We start from the raw sequence: 26,356 nt of genomic DNA on the forward strand, positions 1-26,356 counted from the left end.
GATCAAAGAAAATAATAAAGACATATAGAACAATGTGGGTATCTCAGAAGTACGGGGCCATGTAACCTCAACATTCATCTCTACCGATAATGAAGTGTTCGAGAGCATCAGTGATAAGGAAACATGCACAAGCTCCATCATTCTGAAGGTCAAGGTCCAGTTCCATGTACATAAAGAGTTCGATGAAGTTTCTGTTGTTAGAGAGCAGAGTATGGACATAGACCTGTGCTTGGCTCAGTGGAGGAATGAGATGAACCTTGACAAGGTTGGAAGTCCATTATTGAAGTCCCCATTAGTGGTAAACGACAAAGAAGAGCTTAAATGGACATTTTTCGATGAACAATCGCAGGTCCAATTTCATGGATTTTATGCACAGACCACTAGGTCCCAAGTTGAGGTAGTGCATAAAGTGTTTGATATGAGGGGTCCTCAAGTGAGGGTGCTGACAAATCTGGAAAACTTGGATGTTGAGCAGATGATGAGTGTAGCAAAAGGAAAGCATATTGTAGTCTTTCTAGATTATGATGGGACACGTTCTCCTATTGTAGAGGATCCCGAGCAGGCATATATGTCTGATATGATGCGTTCCACAGTACAGGAAGTTGCAAAATAGTTTCCAACTCCAATAATTAGTGGACGGTGCGACTAGCAGAAATATATTATGCTAGAAGCCATGGGATGGATATTATGGCACCTGCCAAAGCTTTTAATGCCTCAAAGAATGGTTCTAAAAAAACTAGAGATAAAAAGGGTAATGAAGTTGTTCTCTTCCAGCCTGCCAAGGAGTTTTTGCCCATGATAGATGAGGTATCGAGGTTATTGAAAGAGAAACTAAAGAGAATACAGGGTGCATTGGTGGAAAATAACAAATTTTGTGCTTCAATGCATGTCCGTTGTGTAGAGGAGAAGAACTTGAGTTTACTCGCAGAAAAAGTAAAAAGTGTGCTCAAGGACTATCCTCTTTTACATCTAACCCTTGGGAAAAAGGTTCTAGAGATTCATCCATCAATTGAATGGCACAAGGGAAACACCCTTGAGTATTTACTATACTCAGTAGGCTTATCAAATTCGAATAATGTTATGTTGTTGTGTATTAGAGAGGACCAGACGGATGAAGAGGAGGGTTCTAGCGGCTTTAATACTACAAAGAAAATGAAAGTGTCGGAGGCAGACACAGGCAGGGAGCTCTGGAACATTGCTTGGGACACTAGATGGTGCGATATAATGGCATTCATTTTAGCATATCAACGCCATCTATCTATATCTACTGCATCTTCCTTGATGCATGGCATATCATTTACATACAATAGATCACTTTCGACAACTTTTAGAGAGGAGAGGGACACATTTAGTCCCATCAATGTACCAACAGACAGATTATGGGGTGCACAGACTCAACGGTCACTGCAAAACTTTGAAATTGGTGGAGAGCGTGAGTAGATGCCTGAACAAATTATACAATCATTTGCTGTTCTAAAAAAATGTGTTGCTAAGGTTAACATGGAGTATGGTCTTGACCCAACCATTGGGAATGCGATAATGCAAGTTGCTCAAGAAGCTGTTGGAGGAAAGTTGAATAGTGATTTCCCTTTGGTCATTTGGCAAACTGGTAGTGGGACTCAAAGTAACATGAATGCTAACAAGGTGATTGCAAATAGAATTTTTTGTTGGCAAAGACAGGATGATGGAGTCTGTGGTCCCCATATCCAGGTCCCTCTGCATGCATGGGATGGGCCAACTACAGAAACTTCACTGTCACTGTTTCTTGCACTGTTTCTGTCATTTCGTGATTCGGCGTTTGGGCATATTCTATTGCGCGGCTATGTTACACCTATCACGCACACGCTGTTAATAAATTTGGTTATCACGTTGTTGTCCCCTGTCCTGCCATCAAAACAGTGTGTCAGCCGAAGAGTCAACTGTTGTGAAGGTTTCAGGCGTCGTTTCATAAGAATTAAAATCAGTGTAATACACGGTGGACAAGGTATACTGACACGGCGTTCAAATATACAGTGGAGCGTATATAACATTGCGTTGGTGAAAATGTTGGCAAGTCAAAATACATTATAGCACCTTATAAATTAAATTAAGGTAATTTAATTAATTAAAATTACTTAATTAATTAAATTGTTACATTATTACATTATTTAAAAAAATATTAATAAAAAAAAGAGGTCAGTATATATATATATATATATATATATATATATATATATAATTTAATTAATTAAAATTATTTAATTAACTAAATTAAAAAAAATAAAAATAAAATAAAAAATAAAAAAAGGGGGAGATAGAGAAACCCTACCTATAAGACAACATTAAAAAAGAAAATTCTACATCACTTGTACATTTTTATATATTAATAAATTATTGCAAATACCTTTGTGTATTTTTACATTAAAAGTCAACAAGCTATAAGTTTTGTTGCTTCAGACTTGTTCTATGTGTAGGTATTCATGCATTTGATCTTTCCCACGGGATGGATTAGTGGGAGATTATGAGTTGGTATCCTATTGATGGGGTGATTCTTGGGACAATTATTTTTGGCCATGGGTATAGCACGGCAAGAGCCCTTAGGCATTGGCGATGATGATTGGCCATGGTGTTATTGGGATCCAAGTGGATCTATTGATAACAAGATGAGTCAGAGATTGGTTTGGGATCCAAGTATTGAGGGATCCATTCATGGTTAGCACAAAGGCATGATGTCGCACAATGGTTTGTATGGGATCCTGGAATCGGTGTATATATGCCTCTATAGTGGTCAGATGCAGATTGCTTGAGGGCAAGGAATCTTGAGGTGGGAGGATTTGTAATGTCCCAATTTTCAATTTCCCTTATAATGTGTCTAGGATGGATTTCCAGGGTTTGTGATAGCTTGGTCATAGAAGCGAGATCTTGTTATTAGTGGGTCTGGAGGGTTTTGGAGGAGTTCTATGGGTCTGACAAAGTTCAATTGGCATATTTCATCATCAGGGTCAATTTCACACAACTTATTCTTGGTTTTGTTGCATTCCGACAATTCCCAGAAAATGGGGTTATTATTGAGCATATCTTAATTAAATACGTTTAAGGTGCCATTTTGGGAGGAATATTTGATAAAACACCTTAGCGTAATAGCTCGTTGAAACTAGAGCAAAGAGATATCTATAGGATGGGATGGTGAAAAGTGACTTTCAGTGGCTGGAGAGATTGTAGAGGCGGATTTTCCATTTTCCTAGATTAAAAGTGACTTTAATTAGTCACTAAATAAATAAAAAGGGGAAATGTTTAATTGAAGAAAAAGGCTAAAAGGAGAAAAGTGACTTAAGTGAAATAACATAAAAAGTCACTTAAATAAAGTAAAGGGGAGAATCTTATAGAATGGAAATAAAATAATAAAATAAAGTGCTTCTAGAAGGTTGGAGAGGGATCCATTAGATTTATAAAAGGAGGGGAAGCAAATCATTTGGGACATCTTAGTTTGGTGATACTTTCTTGTTGAGGATGTTTGGGAGCAAGGTTCTCAACTTCAATAAACCCCAGGAGATGAAAACCCAACCCTCTGTTGAGGAGATTTCATCTAGAAATCTCACAGATTTTCAGCAGCATATTTGGGGATAAGATCTGGAGTAGATCTGAAGATTGGAGTGGGGATCATTCAGATCTCGAATTTGGGCATATTTTCCAGTTGCAGTTTATTGTGGGAGGCCAACATCAGAATTGCAAGCAACTATTAGGGGCCATCTCCGCTAGTTTCCAGCTCAGCTAACTGCAAATGTACCGGCATGTATTGTATTACTCCAGAGTCCAGATCAATGTGGAAAAAGTCGAAGTCGGGATTAAATCGGCAAGGGTCCAAAAGTTGAAAAACTCGTTAAAGTCAGGAGTTTTTTGAAAAAGTCGGCGAAATTAAAAAAACACAAAAATATTCATTTATTTTTATTTTTTTAGCATCTAGAGTATCCACAACATCAAATAAATGCATTTCCACATAAACATGTAAAGAAAGCTAATATATAATATGTATATGAAGTCTAGTGCTACATCACAAATCAAAATAGTGAATCAACGCCTGAATCTTGAGTCTTGTTTGAGTCTCAACTCTCAAGATGGCAGACTTTTTCGGTTGACTCCCGATAAAATCAGGATTAATTCGATTAAATCGCGATTTTTTCGGCAGTGAAAAACTCTGCAAAAAGTCGGCCAATTTAATCGTTTTGCTGAAAAAATCGGGTTTTTGGGATTTAATCCCGACTTTTTGTCGACTTTTTCCACACTGCTCCAGATAATATAATAAAGTTGAGTTCATTGTTATTTCTCATGTGTGTTTTGAGTTTCTACATTTCTGGGTTTGTAAAGAAAAATTTTATGTGTGCTATTGATTTCATGGTGAAAATGTGAAATTCAATTAAAAACATTTATGACGTAATTTAAATAAAGCAATTTCCTGATATTTTAATGAAAATATCCAAACGGGATATTACAAATTGCAGGGGCCAAGAACATCATTTTAAAGAACGCCGAGAGCACTACTTTAGTGGAGGCCAAGGGTCTTCTTTGCAAAGGCCGAATTGCACAGTGGGAGAATGAGTTACCTTCAGGACAGAAATATTTGTGACAATAGGAAGCTGAATTGCCCTGTTATCTGGAGAACAAGGTCCTTTCCTTTAGCAGAAAGAGTCAACTTTTGAAGGGGCCGAATCCATCTCAAATAAGAGGCAGAGTCCAGACTTTTCAAAAGGCTGAATTTCCTCACTGATTGGGGGACGAATTTCATCTATTGTGGAGATCAGACCAGCATATTTGAAGGCCAAAATATTTATCTGCAAAGAGGTCGAATTCCTCAGCCTGGTGAAGGGTTAATTTTGGAAGATTTCTGTGTCATCTGAGGTCTGAAATTACTCACAATTGGAGACCCAATCTGAGGGTCGAATTCCTGTAGCTAGCATCAATTCAGAGGCTGGATTCTTGTGATCTAACTAGAGGCTGAATAGCAGAGACAGAGATCCTCTCTTGAGGGCTGAAGGCACATATATCAGGAGGCCTATTTCATTTGGATTGGAGGCAGAAATTGTTTAGCATTATTTTGTGGACAAACTCAGTTATTAGAAGGCTAAGCCATCAAGTATTGTGATCTTATTTCTAACGAGCTCGAATCTGTTTGGAAGGTGGATTTATTAGCATAGGGGTCGAATTATTCAACTGGGACAAGATCATCATTATCTGATGTCATATCCTTAAGAGAGGGTAGCAAAGTTGCTGAAGGTTCCAGTGTTTTTTGCAGACCGAGATCAGTTCTTCTACAGGCCGATTTGTTTCATTATTGCCAGATCTATAGTCAGGTTCAGCAGATTGTCATTGTATTGTAAATCTTCGCATCAGAGAATCATCATTTTGTCCCTCATATATCTCTGTTGCATGTGTTTATTACTTTTCCTTCCAAGTGTTTGACGAAATGTTTTTCTTTGAAATGTTTGAAGAAATGCATCAAAGAAAGGTTTTAAAAAATTGTGAATTAAAACTAGCATATTTTACCTTGGGAACATTATATATTTCCAGGAGAGCCAGATTGATAAATGCTGAGGGATTGAGTTACCGGAGTGCCAGTGAAATTGCTGAAGAAATATCCAACCCAGCATTCTAGATGATTTATCCATGAGGTTTTCCTCAAATTATATTGATGTAATTTTGCTCTCAAAATTATAAATAAAATAGTTGGGGTTCGTAGTAGAATTATGTACAAGCTTTGTGATTGCTCGATTTCTAATTGTTTAAATTGATTGAATTTCTCAGCAAAAATCATGGTGTGTTTTCCTGAAGAAAATCCATGGAAAAAAAACTCTGGAAATTTAGATAAGTTAGTTAAAGCGTTATTACAAATCCATGAGATCTAGTTCGACAGGATGTTAGGATGTCTTGAAAATTGCTGCAAACATTGCGCATAGTCCTCAGCTTTTGGTTGGGTTTTCCCACATTGGGTTTCCATCATAAATCTTGTGCTCATTTGTGTGGATGGTGTGCTATTTTGTTTTAGCTTATTATATATCAATGTCAACTTATTTTAGTATTTTCAGTGGTAAGCTAGTAATATCAAATCTTAAGTAAAACACTACATAACAAAGAGTTTGCAAAACTTGTAAGAACTTTTGTGATGAACATTTCTGGTGGAAATCCACAGCAATTTACTGTTCACCATCGCAGAAGAAAAGAAGGTTCCCATTTTTTGGTAAACAATAAAATTCTTCCTCTCACTGAACTATTATAGTAGACTAATTTCTTGATTATTCCTTTCATTTATTGGAAATTACATACAAAAAATGCATAATATAAACACCAAGTCATACTCATAGGTGATGCACATGCAGTGCATTTCTCATGGGGGTCTTTTGAACAGAGGTGAGCTCGAGTTGATACAGCTCTAGTCGACAGTATTTCGTCCCTTTCTGTTACCCAAGAGTCCGAATGCTTTCTTTTTCCCATTTTCACCTGCAGTAACCAATTGTTTAACACAGTCCCAATCAAGATGCATATCCATAATGTTCAAATTCTAGTTCCTAGAAGAATTTTCTCAACATTTCCACAATGAGAAGTATAAAAAAAATGAATCTATTTATAAGCCAGGTAGACTATATGTTCAGAATTCAAAATTCTTATGATGTTAATTACAAAAATTGAGAAAGTTCCCATCACTGTAAGAAGCATTTATAATATATATATATATATATATACTATTCAAGCTGAAGTTATACCGGAGAGGTTAATTGGAAATTAGTTCACTCCTCTCGTCTTCGTCACCCGATGCTCAGAACCCTCTACCTAGAATGACTGCATTGAAGTTCTCAGATCCCTCACCTAGAGCAGCAGTAGGTGCTGGCCAGTGTTAGCCAATTTTTTGTTGGACCAGAATTTAGGTACAGTCTTGTTTCCTTTTCTTCTTTCTACATAAGGACTAAATAAGAACAGAGAGAAATAAGGATTGTTCAGTTGCTGAGAGCCCAAAGAAAAACAAAAGTTGGATATATTAGTTCTAACAGGTGCTGATGCAATGTAGGATTAAATAATATTCTGTCAAGGAAGAAACTTAGTATTCATGAATCTCAATTTTGTAACAGCTTTAAAACGAGACTTCTCCTAGAAACAAGGGTGATTAAAAAAATGAAATCTATAGACCCACAAAAACTAAAGGAAAAGCTTACACCAGCGCAAAGATTTAGTGGTTATGAGCCAAGTTGTACAGAAGCTACATTATTCAAAAGATATCACAGGATACATATACCGTTTCATTTTCTAATAATGATACAACCAACACATATCACTATATACCAATATAATGAACCAAGCAAACACATATTTAGAACAGCAGCTAAAAGCTCTTCAAGACAGATATCAATGCCTTGAAAAATGAGACAGAGACAACAGACACTGAGATAGATAGAAAGTATTATATTAAATCATCCACAAAACCAAAATGACCTATGGGACACTCAAACCAGCAGGGGACCTAAACGGGTTCCTAAGAGGGAAACTGCTAGGTTAAGGGAAATGGTGGAGGCTTAGCCCACTGTCACCACAGCTAAGTCTCCCTGCTCTTTACAGACTGTCACCGACGGGAGGAGTTGCAGTAGTGTAGGGATTCACTTGTAAAGTATATGTCATGGATAGGTGAGAAGTGACCTTGAAAACCCTTCCCGAAGGATGGGGTGAATAATGGAGCTTGTTTGCTCTTTAAGTAAGGGACTTGGTCCACTAGGGATAAGGGGCAAGGATTGGAGGGTTGAGGGACAAAGGATAGGCTTATGAACACATTTCTCAATTCCTATTATCCTTGGGAAACTTGGATTCCCAAATGGTCCTTGACAAATAGTCTTTATTGAGAAGTGGGACCACACAGGGCCAAGTGGACCTAGCACAGGTTCAGAGATAGAATGTAGCAACCAATGATGTTCCTATCCTGGACAAGGTGAGGGGAAAGAACCAAACGAGAATACACTCTTCAAAAGGTTGAATTGATCCCATTGAGGTCTAGCCTTGGGGATGCCTAGGCACAATTCAATCCTAAAGCTAGGGCTTGAGATTCTCGGAGATTCCACCATTAGAATTGTCTCAAATTTGGAGGATAGGGAGGGGATCCACCCGCGCAGTAGCCTATAGGAGATCGATTTTTTTCCTTGGGTCAATTCCTGGGAAATTGATGCCCTAGGTGACTTAATGGGACTAGACTTGGGTAAAAAGGGGAAAATGGTTAAAATGGGGTTGAAATGATCACCCTTTTTGAGGGATCAGTGCCTAGTTCACTTGGGGATATGGAGTCAAGGATAATGATGAGTAAGAACTTGGTTTCTTGATCAAGGAGGCCCAGAAAATCAACTTCGTCCGATGTTGAGAGAAAGAAAAGAAAAGTGACCTTCATGCATTTATACTTCAAAGCAAAAGCTGCAAGCTTCTTGAGATAAATAAATCTCTAAGACATTTCATTCATATAACATTGGCCCATACATTAAATTAGCTAAAACATGCTCAATTCCACATTTCGATAATGCAACAACTAGCCCTAATTTTAGTAGTATGCAGAAACAAGAATAATAACATCAAATTTACTTACAACGTTATAGAGTATATCCAACCAGCATTTTGTTTGCTCAATAAAGCTCCAAGACAAGAGAAATAGCCCAAATCCATGTATCAAAATTCATTCATCTCCAAAAGTATCCACCAAGGAAAAAGTGCGAAAATTCTCTATAATTAGAGAGATCCCAATTCAAGTGATGATACAAATGAATGTATCTAACATCAATATGTAGCCTCCTAAGGAATTCGAATTACCCTATGGGCCCCTAAAGATAAAATAATGTGCAAATAATAACTCCTAATTGTGACAAGCCCACCATACTAGCTCATAATGTAAAAACAAGCCTCATAAGGGGTCAAATAATGATGTATGCATGTTGTAGGGCCCTCCAAAGGCTCAATAATATCCTGAAGTGCCATATTGAGGAATAAATTCCTCGGAATATGATGGACAACGGGGTGGCCCTTTGTTCTCCAAGTAGTAGACCTGTGGTTCTCTCAGTAGGTCTGACGACACATCAATGACCCCATGGATCTCCATATGAATCGGTGATGTTTGTAGATCCTCTGCAATGGTCCAGGTGGTGGAATGAATGCTGCCATGACATCATACAAGTGTTGGGACCCCTGCCAAGAGTGTTGGGCTCCTGTGGGGGCCTGCTGGGCATAGTGTACCAATCATGTCACCATCGTCCCAAAAGTGGATTGCTAGTAGACTTTGAACATCCATGAAGATCTGTGGAGTGTTGTCTGCTGCTGTGTTGGCCCATGGCTCTCTATGTACACCCTACATGTGCAAATGTGGACCTCTAAGGGGTCAGGATCCCATATAGGGTAGCCAAACCCAAATGGAAACCACCTGCAATCTTGCATAAGATCCAATGTGTCCCCTAGGATTCTAGTACAATCAGTCATTAGAATAATCGAATAAAGGAGCTTACAAACCATGGTTAACAAAGTGGGCACTTCATAATGGCATGCCCTTCTGTAGTGGTCTTTAGCATGTGCAGGTGTCTCCAAACTCCAAAGGGGTTAGCCAAGTACCTCATTAGGTGGTTTCAGCCCTTAGAGGGGATAGTATGTCCAAGGTACACCCTTCTAATGGGGGTGGCAAGTGACAAATAGGTGAGACGGAATAGGGAATGAGGGGGGCATTTCTGGGCCACATAATGGGGCATAGTGAGAGGTCCCATAATACTAGTGATTCCCCCATTACTATTGTCATTGTAGCTCTTATTGTTATTGTTGTGCCCCCATTGTCTCCATATTGTTATTATTGTGCCCCATAGAAGCCCACTATTGTTATTGTTGTGCCCTTATATTATTATTGTTATGTCGGCTTTGATTATATTGTGATCCCTTAGACTTTATATATAGAAAGGAGGTTTTGTCATTTGTATCATCCTAGAATTGTTCATTTGTGTAATGTAAAAAAGGTTCTCCCCTCGAAGAGGCTGATTTTGAAGTCGTTGCTCTATCTCTTCTTCTATTTTGTGAGCTGATTGCATAACAATTGGTATCAAAGCTTTCGATTCTAGGGTTTCGCTGCTCAAACAGGTAGTCGTGGAATTTTCACTATAATGTTTTTTCTACAGAATTTCAAAAGCTAAAATTAAAACCCATTTGAGCCAAAATCTTGATGAACCTCAGGTACGAATTTTAGATCTTGTCTCACTATATTTTCAGAGATATGATCCAAGGAAGTTAGGGTTTTTACAGGCTCCCAAATTATATCTCAAACAGGTAACCTGGGGAAAATCTTCATAACGTTCTCTCTGAGAATCAGATTGAAATTTCGTAAAAAGTTACAGAAAGAGGACGGCCTGTAGTTTTATGTGTATCGGTTTCAGGTCCGAAGGTTGAAATAGTGAGACGTGGAACTTCGTACAAGTTCTCTCTACTGAACTAGTCTATAATCCGATCATCGTGGGAGATTTGACATAACTCTTTCTTGGAAAATCCAATCTTGATCAAACATGCGGGCTTGGAAAGAGGACTCAGAGGGCTACTGCTGGACAAAATTTTAGACCTTGGAGATCCGAAATTACAGAGATACAACAAATTCAATATCGAGCTCCTACAAAGTGAAAAAAGGTGTGTAGTTTTTTTTAAATTTTGCGTAAGTTTGGTTTGAAAAATTAGTTTCAAGGAATTCAAAGGGCATAGCGAAACATAATTATCATTAATTGATGCCTCGAAGAAAGAAAAATGGAAACACCTAGTAAGCAATCTGAAAGCTCTAGCATGACTTATGAAGAATAGGAAGAAATGCAACAGGATATATCAAAATTACAAAACCAAGTGCAACAAAATTCACTCTCACAAAAAGTAACAGAAGCTAAGATGGATGGTTTAAAGAAAGGCGTGGAAGCTAAGATGGATGGCGTGGAAGCTAAGATGGATGGTCTAAAGAAAGGCTTGGAAGCTAAGATGGATGGTTTAAAGAAAGACGTGGAAGCTAAGATGGATGGTATAGAAGAAAAAGTTAAAGGCAACATGGAAGATTTGCAAGATTTGACAAAGTTGCTACAAAAAATGCTTACTAATGGTGAAAGGGTAGTAAAGGAAACTCATGATGAGAACAAAAGAAATGTTAATCATGATTTCATAGACTCTAACATTGGACTGAAAACCCACCATGTTCCAAAGATCGATATAAGGAAGTTTAATCAAGGATCCTGTAACATGGATACTACAGATGGAGCAATATTTTGATCTCCAAATGTGAAAAACACACAAAAGGTACGCATTGCAACTTTATATTTGGAACCAAATCAGTTTGTATGGTATCAATGGCTTTGCACTCGTAAACAAATTGTCACTTGGACAATTTTTACGAAAGAAATGATAACACATTACGAGGATATAAAAAGCAACACCTTTTTTAGCCAATTGATAAATCTCAAACAAAACGGTTCAATGATAGAGCACATTGAGGACTTCCAAAAATTGAATATAAGGGTAAAAGATATTCCAGAGGAGCATAGGATTGACGTGTTCATAGGGACTTTAAAAGATAACATCCAACATGAGGTTCGCCTTTGGGAATCTGATTCATTGGAGAAGGCATTCAGGTTGGCAAGAAAAATGGAAAGCAAAATTGTGGCAACAAGGAAGCTTACCGCTCACAATTATAAAGATGGAAGTGTTGTTGCCCCTAGCCTTCCACAACCTACATGGTTGACACCACAACAGTTGGAAGAAAAGAGAGCAAAAGGGCTTTGTTACAATTGTGATAGCAAATACACTAAAGGTCATAAATGTGCTGAGAAGAAATTATTTTACATAGATTGTGAAGAGGAAGAAAAGGAACAAGAAACATCAAAAGAACAGGATATACACCAGGAACAAACCCTAGAGAGAAGAAATCAATCCGACCATATCTTGTAATGCATTGGCTGGAATTACAACTCCTCAAACTATCAAGATAGAAGGACATATCAAAAAGAAAAAGGTAATAGTGTTGATTGATTCGAGTAGTACCCATAATTTTATTCATTGTAAGATAGCCAAGGAATTGAATTACTTCCTATATCCAGCACCAGAGTGTCAAGTGATGATTGCAAGTGGAGGAACCATAAATTGCTCTGGAAAGTGCCATAATATCAAGCTATCCATGGGAGAATATGTATTGAATAACCCAATGCTTTCCATTCCAATGGGTGGTGCTGATGTTGTACTAGGAGTCCAATCACTACAATCTTTGGGTACGATAGCGTTTAATTTTCAAGAACTTTTCATGAATTTTTTTTCGAAAGGAAAGGAAGTTGAATTAAGGGGTATCACAGGGAAACTGGGAAAGATAATCAGCTCTAACGGAATGACAAAGCTTCTAAAGAAAAAACAACGAGGCATAATTGCACAATTATGTTCGCTAGAGGTTCCCATGCCAAAATCATCCATTTCTCCAGATCTCAAAAAAGCCTTGGACAATCATTCCAAGGTTTTTGAGACTCCCAAAGGCCTCCCACCTATTTGTGATCATGATCATGCTATTCATTTGATTCCAGGAAGTGTTCCTCCAAACATCAGGCCTTACAGATATCCCTATGCCCAAAAGAGTGAAATTGAGCATATGGTTGTAGAAATACTAGAGGCTGGTATAATTCAACCTAGTCAATGTTCTTTCTCTACTTCAATGGTATTGATGCACAAGAAGAATGGATCATAGCACATGTATCCGGATTATAGGGAGCTCAACAAGCTCACTATTAAAGATAAATTTCCCATTCCCGTCTTTGATGAATTATTGGATGAATTGCATGGATCAATTTACTTCACCAAGTTGGATCTTTGCTCAGGGTATCATCAAATCATAATGAAAACTGAAGACATTCTGAAAACAGCATTTAGAACTCATGAGGGTCATTAGGAATTTTTGGTCATGCCTTTTGGCCTTACCAATGCACCTTCTACATCTCAAGGTTTGATGAATTCCATTTTCAAACCCTTCCTTAGAAAATTTTTGTTAGTATTTTTTGATGATATACTAATCTACAACAAGTCTTGGAAGGATCATGTTCAACATGTTGACAGGGTGCTCAAAATATTGGAGGAGAAACAATTATATGCAAAAACCTCCAAATGTTTCTTTGGAGTACAAGAGGTGAAATATCTGGGTCATATTGTATCTCATGAAGGTGTTCAGGTAGACCCTAGAAAAATTAAAGCCATTAAGGAATGGAAAATCCCCACGTCCATAAAGCATCTGCAAGGATTTCTCGGGTTGACAGGGTATTATCGCAAGTTTGTTAAGAATTATGGGAGAATAGCAACACCTCTAACAACATTATTGAAGAAAGATGCATTTTCATGGACTCCAGAAACAACGAAGGCCTTTGGACATCTTAAAGAGGAAATGTGCCAAGCACCAATCTGAGCTACGCCGAACTTCATAAAAACCTTTATTGTGGGATGTGATGCCTCAAGAAATGGAATTGGTGTTGTTTTAATGCAAGAAGAAAGACCCATTGCTTTCGAAAGTCGTCCAATCAAAGGAAAGTATTTACACAAATTTATTTGTGAGAAGGAAATGTTGGAAATACTACATCCACTTAAGAAATGGCGACCCTACCTAATGGGAAGACACTTCAAGGTAAAAACGGATCATGATAGTCATAAATACTTTTTAGAGCAAAGATTATCTTTAGAAGAGCAACAAAAATGGGTCACAAAGATGTTGGGTTATGACTTTGAAATAATCTACAAAAAAGGGAACCAAAATGTTGTGAAAGATGCACTCTTAAGAAAAGATGAGGATGTGGAAGCATTGCTTTGCACCATTTCTATTCTCCAACCAGATTGGATAAACGAAGCAAGGGATGAATGGAAGAATGACGAAGAAGTGTGGGCACTCATTCAAAAGATACAACAAGATCCCAGTAGATCTGATACATTTAGCTAGAAAAATGATTTGTTATGGTACAAAGACCACTTATACCTATGTAAGAATTCCCAACTCAAACAAAAGATTCTTATGGAATTGCACACCTCTCCCTTAGGAGGGCACTCAGGATTTTTAAAAACTTACAACAGAGTTAAGCAATAATTTTTTTGGGAGGGCCTTGAATCTAATATTCAAAAGATTGTGGCGGAATGTTTGGTTCACCAACAAAATAAAGTTGAAACAATTAAGACCCCAGGTCTATTACAAGCTTTATCCATTCCAAGTCAGCGTTGGGAAGAGGTTTCAATGGATTTTATCACAAGTTTACCCAAGTCCGAAGGAAAGAGTGTCATCATGGTGGTAGTTGACAGACTTACCAAGTATAAACCTATGTTGCACGAAACTTCTAGGAACTCGACATTTCAGGCCATACCCATACCCGAAACTCTGAAACTTGGCCGAAACTCAACCATCATGTAATCATCTATGAGAGTTAATATAGAATTGTTTTTCCTTCTAAATTGTCATCTATGGGTATTATTCCCTTTTTTCTTGCAAAGATAATGTGTTATTCACTTATATATATGTATATATATGACGTTTCGGCCGACGTTTCGACCAACGTTTCCATTTTTGGGAGGTGACGTTTCTAAACGTACCCGTTTCGGAAACTCCGAAACGTTTCGGAGTTTCATGCAACTTAAGTATGCACACTTGTGTGCATTATCTCATCCATTTAAAGCCAGTACAGTTTCTACTACATTTATGGAAACAATTCAAAAGCTACATGGAAACCCAAGGATTATTGTAAGTGACAGAGATCCCATTTTCACTGGAAATTTTTGGACAAAATTATTTTCTTGTCTTGGTACTCAGTTAGCTCATAGCTCATCTTGCCATGATCAATTTGATGGGCAAACTGAGATAGTAAACAAATGTTTGGAAGGATATCTTCGTTGCTTTGTATCTGATAAACAGGCACAATGGGTCAAATGGTTGCCTCTCGCTGAATGGTGGTATAGCACTTTCTTCCATACTACAGCAAAAATGACCCCATTTATGGCACTTTATGGATATCATCCACCGTCCATCACATAATATTTAAGAGAAAATTCTAAGGTTCAAGCAGTGGAAGATCACATCGAGCATCAACAACAGGTTCTCCAACTCTTAGAGGATAACCTCACTTTGGCGCAAAATAGAATGAAACAACAGGCAGATCAACATCGCAGTGAAAGAAGCTTTGATGTAGGTGACTGGGTATTTCTATGGCTAGAACCATATAAACATATGTCCCTCAAGCAAGTTAGGAAGGATAATAAATTATCACCAAAGTATTATGGTCCATACAAGGTGTTGCAAAAGATTGGTACTATGGCATACAAATTGGAGCTTCCTACAGCTTCCCGAGTGCACCCAGTTTTCCATGTTTCATGTTTAAAGAAGGTTATAGGTGACAAGCTCCCAATTCAAACAATATTGCTAGAACTTGACGAGGAAGGAAAAATCATATTGGAACCTGAATCAGTCACAGAAACAAGAACTCGACAGCGACGAAATTGATCAATTTAGGAGTATCTCATCAAGTGGAAGAACTTACCCACTGAAGATTTCACATGGGAGGATGAGAATTTTATATAGAAGCATCCAGAACTACTCAAGCGTTGAGGACAACACTTTTTTGAAGGAGAGGGGCATGTTAGGTCCCTATAATACTAGTGATTCCCCCATTACTATTGTCATTGTAGCCCTTATTGTTATTGTTGTGCCCCTATTGTCCCCATATTGTTATTATTGTGCCCCATAGAAGACCACTATTGTTATTGTTGTGCCCTTATATTATTATTGTTATGTCGGCTTTGATTATATTGTGACCCCTTAGACTCCTATATATAGAAAGGAGGTTTTGTCATTTGTATCATCCAAGAATTGTTCATTTGTGTAATGTAAAGGAGGTTTCCCCCTCGAAGAGGCTGATTTTGAAGTCATTGCTCTATCTTCTCTTCTATTTTGTGAGATGGTTGCATAACACATAGGGGTAGCTAGATAAGGGGAATCTCAAACCTGGGTATATAATGTATAGGAGGGAGTAGTCGTGGTACATGAGGTGCCCCAACCTTGATTTTTCCACCTTTTTTTATATGGCTTTTTCCTTTTATGAATTTCCTTTAATTAACTGCACATGGCTCAAAGGACAAGAGCATGATGTGTATAATAGAGCAGTGATTACCTCCTTTTAGGTAGGGCAATTTATTGCCCTCCAGGGGTTGGGACAATCATCGGTTCCTGAATGATAGAGGAGGCTTATCTAGGGCGTATGGAACCAGGGTGATGGCCAATGATTGGGGGTTGAGCTCATGTAATGGCTTTTGGCCACATCCTAATTATTTTTGTCCTGACCATCTTTTGCATTTTGTGGTACAATTTCCTGTTAAATGTGGTCATTTATGCTTTTCACTTTTTCTTTAAATTACTTCAACATCCGGGGCATCATTCTAGGCTTGAACCAAGGTTGGGGCAAGGGGATAGGGAGGCTAGCCCTATGTGGACCCAGAATGGGAATGTGGACCCAGGTGGGAGAAAATATGAATGGGGATATAGTGAGTGGGAAGGGAGTAATATGTGTGGACAAAGGAGCAGGACCATGCACCCAAAGTCGGGGTTTCCCAAGTAGTACCACCCTACAACCAAATGGTCAATAAAGGAGATCCCACGGGACTAAGATCTAAGGCTAACAACCAAAAGAGATCAAGGAGACGGGAGCACAAACTAAGTCCACTCTTTCCACCAAATCCCCCCATCAGTCCATACCCAGAAGTATCCATGCTAAGTAAACCCAATACTCAATTACCAAATGACAAGACATTCCTTTAGATTCGGGAGGCCCACCTTCAAACATACAATTAATACAAGTGGGTGAGGGACCACATGGCTAGCTCAAGTGATAGATAAATGGCACAACGATCTAGTAGGAGGAATCAACGGGTTGTTGGCTACCGATTGAGGCTCATCATGGAGAAAAATTTCTCCTAGGGATGTTACCCACAAAGTGGTGGGTAACATTTAGCTCCAACTGGGACGTGATCTCTCGAAGAAGTGGACGAGGTTGCTTTGAACAGGAGGTCATGAGAACTCCAGCAATCTCTTGGTCACTGTAGACCCATTATCTGCACATGTAAAAGATCAAAGCCACGGGGCAGCATGCTTTTCACGATGTCTAATGATCACCCATGCTTAATGTTAGCTTATAAACATTTTTTTTTTTAATATGCAATCTAATCTATGATGAGAAACATCAAATGTGGTTAGTTCTAATGCAAAAATCACTATGCAATGCATCCTACCCTAACATGTGTATAGTACAAAGTCAAGTGCCTTCAGGAAAGTACTCCTTTAGGAGTTGCCCATTTACGAGAATGGGAACCGACTCACCTTCCTTAGTTTCCAAGTGATACGAATTTATCCCTGCGGTGTCAATTATCTTGAAGGGCCCTATCCATAGATTATCCCATTTTTTATGCATACCCGGCTTCTCCCTTCTTTTATCCCACAAGAGTACAAGGTCCTCGGGTTTAAATGTTCTAGTTTGTGTGTGTTTGTCAAATGCAGTTTTCATCTTGTCATGGCCACGGACAATTTGATCAAGGGCTCTCCTCCTGTTTTCATCGCTTTCAATGATTTGCTCAATACGGGATTGTATAGCATCTTGTTGTTCGGGGAAGGCTTTCAGGCATTCAAGGACAGGTAGTTGGAGCTGCATGGGTAGCTTGGCCTCAGATCCATATACCAACTGAAAGGGGTTGAAGCCAATGGAAGCCTTTACTGTGGTTTGGTCAGCCCATAGGGCATATTTGATCTTGCTATCCCAATCCCTTTTGTGATTGTCCATAGTTCTCTTAATGATCCTAATGAGGTTCTTGTTGCTTGATTCAGCCTGACCGTTACCCTGGGGGTAATAATTAGAGGAGTGAGACAATATTATACCATACTTGTTACAGAGGGATGTGAGGGCCATGGAATCGAAAGCTTTGGCATTGTCAGTCACAATCTTGGCAGGAACCCCAAACCTGGTAATGATTTTGTCCTCAAGGAAATCCATGACTACTTGGTCAGTTGTTGCTTTGGTGGGTATGGCCTCCACCCATTTGGTGAAGTAGTCAGTTGCTGTGAGGATCCACTTATGGCCATGACTTGAATTTTCCTTGAACTCCTTGATAAAGTCCAGGCCCCATTGTCGAAAGGGGGCATCCACCACCACATTTTCCAAAGGCATGGCAACCAAATGCTTCTTTCCGGAAAAGAATTGACATGGTTGGCATCTTTTTACAAAGTTCAAGGTATCAGCAAAGATGGTGGGCCAATAGTATCCTTCCCTCAAAATCTTGTGAGTGGTAGTTCGGGCAGCGTAATGTCCCCCGCAAAACCCAGCATGAAACTCTTTTAGTAATTTCTCAGATTCTTCTTTATTGACACATCTGAGGATCACCCCATCGGGGCTCATCCATCCGAGTCCATCTTGAGTTAGGTAGAACTTAGAGGCCTTCAGCCTTAGGGATCTTATTTTGTGGTCTGTTAGGTGAGGGGGGGCAGATATGTTGCGCAAATAATAGACTATGTCTTTGTACCATTCATCCTCCTCAAGTTCGATAGTAGTAGTGCATAGTTTCTCTTCCTCTCCTTCTTTAATAGCTTCGTTATTGCTTTCAGTCATCATTTCAGCCAAGCCTTGCCCCCTGATAATTTTCTTTGGGCAAATGTCAAGATCATATTCCTGGATTTTGGACACCCATTTTCCCCTGGATCCAAGACAATCAGATTGGGACAACACATCTTTGACAGTGGGGTACGGGACATATGCATATATCTTATTGTACCTGACATAGGCCCTAAAATGCTTAACCGACTTGACAAGGGCGTATGCTTGCTTTTCAGTGATGGTGTATCTTGTCTCAACGTCACGGAGTGACTTGCTCATAAAAGCTATCGGTCTCTCATCCCCATTGTCGTCTTTTTGCATAAGTATCCCAACAATAGTGTCTTTAGAGGCAAAGGAGTAGATGATAAAATCCTTAGTGTAATCAGGGCTAACAAGGACGGGAGCTGAGGCAATCCTTTTCTTTATTTCCTCAAAGGCTTCGTTCGTTGTGGAATCCCACATGTACAGGGTGTTTTTCTTCAAGAGGTCGCTCATTGGTTTGACAATTTTAGCAAAGTTTGGTATGAATCTTCTCACAAAATTAATCTTGCCGAAGAATGATCTTAAAGCGTCTTAATTTTTGGGATGAGGAATATTGCTAATAGCTTGGATTCTTTCAAGGTCGATGCTACTCCCATATTTGGAGACCACGTGTCCTAGCAATCTTCCTTTGTCCACACCAAAGATTGACCTTTTAGGATTGAGAGAGATGATGTATTGCCTGCATTTCTCAGACACCTTCCTCAGATGCTTGCAATGGTCTCTTCTTTCCTTGGAGGATACGGTCAAATTATCTTGGTAGATCTCCATGATCTTCCCGATGAGGTCTCTGAAGGCGAAGTCCATGGCCCTTTGAAAAGTAGATCCAGCATTAAGGAGACCAAAGGGCATCCTAAGGTACATGTATGTTCCCCATGGTGTAGTGAAAGCGGTTTTCAGGCGGTCTTCCTCTTTGACAATGACTTGGTTGTATCCAGAGAAGCCATCCAAGAATGACATCATTTGAGACCCCGTTATCCTTTGTAGTAGATTTTCCATGTTGGGCAAAGGGTAATTGTCCTTTAGGCACCCACGTTTAAGGTCTCTAAAGTCAATGCACATCCTAATATTACTAGTCTTTTTGCGAGTGATCACAGGGTTGGAGATCCATGACGAATGTCTAATGGGCGCAATGATCCTTGCGTCCACCATCTTTTGGAGCTCTTCCTTGACAAGAGGGGCAAGTTTTGGATTCATCCGCCTTAGTTTTTGCTTAACAAGTTTCACCCCCTCCTTGAGAGGAATGGTGTGTTGGATAATCTCAAGGCTATAAGCCTTTAAGTCGTCATATGACTAGCAAAAACATCCTTAAACTCTCTTAGTAGGTTTTCGAGCTCCTCCCTTTCTCTTCTAGAGAGGTTTTTTCCAATCTTGATGATTTGGGGAGAGGTCACAGATCCTAGGTTTAGATCTAGCGTGTCAGGGTTTTCTTGGCTACTATTAGTAATGCTAGAATCGTTCCTGTCAAAGTGTTGCTCATTGATGACATCCTTCTCTTTTGAGCGAGAACTTTCATGATCTTGCAGGAAGTTATTTATGTCTTGGTCATTTTCAAAAACAGGTCAGTGTTCCTCATAGTCAGGGATGGAAGGTCTATGAATTGTGTCAATGATGCATCTCCCTTTTCTTGCAACATCATGAGGGATAATTGTGGAAGTGGAAGCGGCCACGGCCAAGGTGTTGGCCATATCGTTGAAAGATCTGTCAAATGCTCAGAGAGATATATCATCGAACCCTTTGAGCATGTGAGTGATTCTCTCTTTGTAGGGTTTCAATTTCTCGTCTTTTGTGTCAAAGGTTCCCCTAAGTTGTGAGACCACTAGATCAGAATCCCCTATTACAATCAATTTTTGAATCCCTCTAGATTTGACTGCTTCCAGACCTAACAGAAGGGCCTCATACTCGGCAATGTTATTAGTGCAAGTGAATTGGAGTCTTAATGAAAACAAAAGGTATTCTTCGTATGGGGAAATGATCACAATGCCAGCCCCTGACCCAGATTTGGAATGTGCCCCATCAAAGTACATTACCCATAGCCCTGGATGGGGAGGGGTAGCAACATGTTCATTTTTGAAAAGTCTCCATTCTCCAATGTTGTCACTCTCCTCTTTTATGTTACTTTCATCTTCTTGGGATGAGGCAATCATAGGGGCAAAGAATTCATGTCTGGGGATCGACGCATAAGAGTTTTCTTTCCATGGGAGATAAATGACAGAGCCATCTTCATTTATGGATAGGTTGAGATCCTCAATCAACTTTTGGGACACGATCATTCCCCATGTTGGGGGGGTTTCTACCACAACTATATTGATGGAGAACCTTTTCTCCGATATGTATGAAGGAAGGTCTTTACCCCTTCCATGATCCCACACACCTTAAGCTTGTCAGAGTTCAAAATCATTTTAGAAAAACATTTCCTTGACAGCTTGAGTCCCAGCTTTTTCATAATGCTTGAAGGCATGATATTGATAGGGCTACCAGAATTTAGAATGCAATTCCTTAAGGTAAACCCATTCAATCCAAAGGTGATGTAGAATGGGTTGCTTATATCCAAGGTTATCCTTAATGGGACCTTCAAAATAGGGTTAGGGGGCTTCTCTTCTACTTTGGAGGAAGGTTGGGGCCAAGCATCCTCCTCATTAGGGGAGAGATCTTCATCATCGGATGAACTATCTTCTTCGACCTGGAGCATGTTGATAGATGTTTGCCTCATAGATTGATCAAGGTCAAATATGATATTTTGGGCTTGGATGAGGCTGTCAGGTTGCTTATTTCATGTATCAAAAGCTAACTTTCCTGTGAAGGAATTTAGGTATACTGCCAAGGTTATTTCTCTTGGAGGGGTTAAGTTATAAGGGAAGGCATGTAATTCATCATTCCTTCTTTCGATAGACAAGAACCCCTTGTATAATTGAACCATATCCTTTTCATGGCACCATCTCTTTTCAAATGTTTCAAGCAACTCCTCCCATGAAGATATAGATGATGCGGGAAGGGAAAAATACCATTCACGGGCCTCTCCTATCAAGCTTGAGGCAAAGGCAGTTATGTGGTTGAACTTATTATAAGATTCCCCACAGGTGAGGCCCTCAATCCTTAGAAGGTGTTCCTGAGGATCCTCCTCCCCACTAAATGTAGGTATGTCATCATCCTCTGGAAGGGGGGTGAATATTGCCCCAATTACTTTTGAAAAGTTGAAAGGTGCAAAGATTTTATGCTTATGGATTAGTTTCTTGAGCTTCCTATCATAGAAAGAGACACCGGATTCACTTGTGAAGTATATGTCAATTGATAGGTGAGAAGTGACCCTGAAAACCCTTTCTCAAGGATGGAGTGAAGAATGGAGCTTTCTTGCTCTTCAAGCAAAGGAACTTGGTCCACCAGGGATAAGGAGTGAGGATTGGAGGGTTGAGGGAGAAAGGATAGGTTTATGAACAAGTTTCTCAATCCCTATAATCCTTGGGAAACTTGGATTCCCAAATGGTCCTTGACAAATAGTCTTTATTGAGAAGTGGGACCACACGGGGCCATGTGTACCCAGCGCAGGTTCGGGAATGGAATGTAGCAACCAATGATGTTCCTATCCTTGACAAGGTGATGGGAAAGGACCAAACAAGAATACTTTCTTCAAAAGGTTGAATTGATCCTATTGAGGTCTAGCCTTGGGGATGCCTAGGCACAATTCGATCCTAAAGCTAGGGCTTGAGATTCCCGGAGATTCCACCATTAGAATTGCCTCAAATTTGGAGGAGAGGGAGGGGACCCACCAGCGCAGTAGCATATAGGGGATCGAATTTTTTCCTTCGGTCAATTCCCGGGAAATCGATGCCCTAGGTGACCTAATGAGGCTAAACTTAGGGAAAAAGGAGAAAATGGTTAAAAGGGGGTTGAAATGATCAACCTTTTTAAGGGATTAGTGCCTAGCTCACTTGGGGATATAGAGTCAAGGATAATGATGAGTAAGAACTTGGTTTCTTGATCAAGAAGGCCCAGAAAGTCAACTTCGTCCAATGTTGAGAGAAAGAAAAGAAAAGTGACCTTCAAGCATTTATACTTCACAGCAAATGATGCAGCTTCTCGAGATAAATAAATCTCTAGGAAATTTCATTCATATAACATTGGTTCATTCATTAAATTAGCTAAAATATGCTCAATTCCACATTTCGATAATGCGGCAACTAGCCTAATTTTAGCAGTATGCAGCAACAACAATAATAGCATAAAAATTTACTTACAACGTTATAGAGTATATCCAACCAGCGTTTTGTTTGCTCAATAAAGCTCCAAGACAAGAGAAATAGCCCAAATCCATACATCAAAATTCATCCATCTCCAAAAGTATCCACCAAGGAAAAAGTGCGAAAATTCTCTATGATTCGAGAGATCCCAGGTCAAGTGATACAAATGAATGTATCTAACATCAATATATAGCCTCCTAAGGACAAATTAGCCTATAGGCCCCTAAAGATAAAATAATGTGCAAATAATAACTCCTAATGGTGGCAAGCCTACCATACTAGCTCATTATGTAAAAGCAAGCCTCACAAGGGGCCAAATAATGATGTATGCATGTCGTAGGGCCCTCCAAAGGCTCAATAACATCCTGAAGCACCATATTGAGGAGTAAATTCCTCGTAATATGATGGACAAGGGGATGGCCCCTTATTCTCCAAGTAGTAGACCTGTGGTGCTCTCAGTGGGTCTGAGGGCACATCAATGACCCCATGGGTCTCCATATGAATTGAAGATGTTTGTAGATCCTCTGAAATGGTCCAGGTGGTGGAATGAATGCTGCCATGACATCGTACAAGTGTTGGGACACCTGCCAAGAGTGTGGGGCTCCTGTGGGGGCCTGTTGGGCATAGTGTACCAATCATGTCACCATCATCCCAAAAGTGGATCGCTAGTAGTCTCTGAACATCCATGAAGATCTGTGGAGTGTTGTCTATTGTTGTGGAGGCCCATGGCTCTCTATGCACACCCTACATGTGCCAATGTGGACCTATGGGGGTCAAGATCCCATATAGGGAAACCAAACCCAAATGGAAACCACCTGCAATCCTGCATAAGATCCAATGCGTCCCCTAGGGTTCCAGTACAATCAGTCATTAGAATAATCAAGTAAAGGAGCTTACAAACCATGGATAACAAAGTGGGCACTTCATAATGGCATGCCCTTCCATAGTGGACTTTGGCATGTGCTAGTGTCTCCAAACTCGAAAGGGGGTTAGCCAAGTACCTCATCAGGTGGTTTCAGCGAGAGGGGATAGTATGTCCAAGATACACCCTTCTAATGTGGGTGGAAAGGGACAAATAGGTGAGATAGAATAGGGAATGAGGGGGGCAACCTTGGGCCACATAATGGGGCATAAGAGTAGCTAGATAAGGGGAAGCCCACACTAGCGTATATAATGTATAGGAGAGAATAGTGATGGTACATGAGGTGCCCTGACCTTATTTTTTCACCCTTCTTTATATGCCTTTTTCCTTTTATAAATTTTCTTTAATTAACTGCTCAGGGCTCAAAGGACAAGATCATGATGTGTATAATATAGCAGTGATTACCTCCTTTTAGGTAGGGTGGTTTATTGCCCTCCAGGGGTTGGGACAATCAAGGGTTCCTGAATGATAGAGGAGGCTCATCTAGGGCCTATGGAACCAGTGTGATGGTCAATGATTGAGGGTAAAGCTCATGTAATGGCTTTTCCCCATGTGCTAATTATTTTTGCCTGGCCATCTTTTGCATTTTGTGGTACAATTTCCTATTAAATGTGGCCATTTATGCTTTTCACTTTGTCTTTAAATTACTTTAACCTCTGGGGCATCATTCTTGGTCTAACCCAAGGTGGGGGCAAGGGGATAGGGAGGCTAGCCCTATGTGGACCCAGAATGGGAATGTGGACCCAGGTGGGAGAAAAGATGAATGGGGTTATAGTGAGTGGAAAGGGAGTAATATGTGTGGATAAAGGAGAGGGACCACGCACCCAAAGTCGGGGTTTCCCTAGTAGTACCACCCTAGAACCAAATGGTCAATAAAAGAGATCCCGCGAGACTAAGATTCAAGCGTAACAACCAAAAGAGATCAAGGGGACAAGAGCACTAACTAAGCCCACTCTTTCCACCAAATCCCCCCTTCAATCCATACCCAAAAGTATCCATGATATTTAAACCCAATACTCAATTACCAAATGACAAGACATACCTTTAGATTCAGGAGGCCCACCTTCAAACATACGATCAATACAGGTGGGTGAGGGACCACATAGCTGGCTCTGGTGGCATAGAAATGGAACAACGAGCTAGTAGGAGGCATCAAGGGGTTGTTGGCTGTCGACTGAGGATCATCATAGAGAAAATTTTATCCAAGGGATGTTACCCACAAAGTAGTGGGCAACAGGAAACAAGAAGCTTTACATATCAAGTAAAGTCCTATAAGATGTTACATGTGGCTTAAATAGCTAAAATTTTACAACAACCAATTACAACAGTGAAAGAGAGGGATGGAGCAACACTGTGATTCAAGATCATAATGTAAACAGATATTGGACTGAAGGCTACCTCCTTTGCCCCTCCTTACTCAGTGCCTCAGTGTCTACTGCCACCAATCTCTAGAGCTTATTCATTTCTCGCACTGACGTAGTTGTTGTAGCCCCCACTATAACCCATTGGAAATACGTATCTCAACTGTTGATTTGGAACTTTTACCTTTTCCTAAAAAGCATATATATTATATATGTATAACATAAAAATATGTGTGCACACATAAAAGAGATATAACACAGATGTAACACAATTGAAAAGCGAGAGAAAGGTTTTATTAAATCATCAGCGAGGTCAACTAACCTTTGAGATGGAATGACATAAATGTCATCTCAATCCTTTAAAAGTAAGCAAATGTTATAAAGATAATGAAACATAGAGGAGGTGAAGAGACATTAATCCATGTGTAAATATCAGTAGGTGTATCATGACTCATTTAGGCCTAGCCTCCAGAGTTTTGATCACTTGATCTAGTTGTGCCAGCTTTCTTTAGTTTGCCTCTAATGTGCATCATATTTTCTGCCCTCTTGGTTGCTTCCTCTATGTGGCTTTTCTGAAATATTGCTTTCCAACTGCAGCTTTCAAGTTTTGATCCCCCCACAATGTAGTTGTATGCCTTACATTAAAGTAGGAAGTTTTTTTCATTTTCCACCACTTGTTTCCTGCATATTAGACATGACCTACTCTCCAACACTTCCCTGGGCACCTTTCATTTTCCTGTCTTGCATCATAGTATATGTGAGCCAACTCTTATTTGTGCAAGAACTTGATTTTCCCTCCACATATTTAACTTCAAGAACTACTATGTTTTGATTTCCCCCTGCCATTTAAATTTATCTATGTAATACTACTACTTTTTATCACGAGAGAGAGAGAAAAGGGAGAAGATAATTTTATAAATGTCCATGAGAGAGAGAGAGAGAGAGAATTGATTGCATTATTATTCAATATCAAAATTGTGGAAATCTCTTAAATTCTCTAGCACCATGTAGAAATTTCCTAGATAGAAAATATGCAGCTTTTAGAAATCTCACCTCAACTTTGAGGTTTCCAAGATCTATTTCCTATAAACATTCAACCTCAGGGTTCAATATGAAATATTAATTTACAACAACAGATGCTTCACTTCACTTCAACCAAAT

The 26,356-nt window shown here is 39.5% G+C and overlaps 1 protein-coding gene and 1 pseudogene across 1 annotated transcript in view; one reads left to right on the forward strand and one right to left on the reverse strand.

The window, feature by feature from the left end:
* Positions 1 to 26,356, reverse strand: part of LOC149152803 (protein CHROMATIN REMODELING 35-like) — a 381,887-nt gene that overhangs the window by 255,930 nt on the left and 99,601 nt on the right. Inside the window, 1 exon segment of the mRNA XM_089443610.1 lies at positions 6,330 to 6,471. Within this exon segment, the coding sequence (XP_089299736.1) occupies positions 6,330 to 6,471 (142 nt within the window).
* LOC149152804 (putative trehalose-phosphate phosphatase C pseudogene) lies at positions 212 to 1,440 on the forward strand (annotated as a pseudogene).

The sequence above is a fragment of the Pinus tabuliformis genome, chromosome 9 (assembly GCF_031772625.1).
Source record: "Pinus tabuliformis cultivar Carrire ecotype Pingquan chromosome 9, CPIR1, whole genome shotgun sequence".
In the NCBI taxonomy this organism is placed as follows: domain Eukaryota; kingdom Viridiplantae; phylum Streptophyta; class Pinopsida; order Pinales; family Pinaceae; genus Pinus; species Pinus tabuliformis.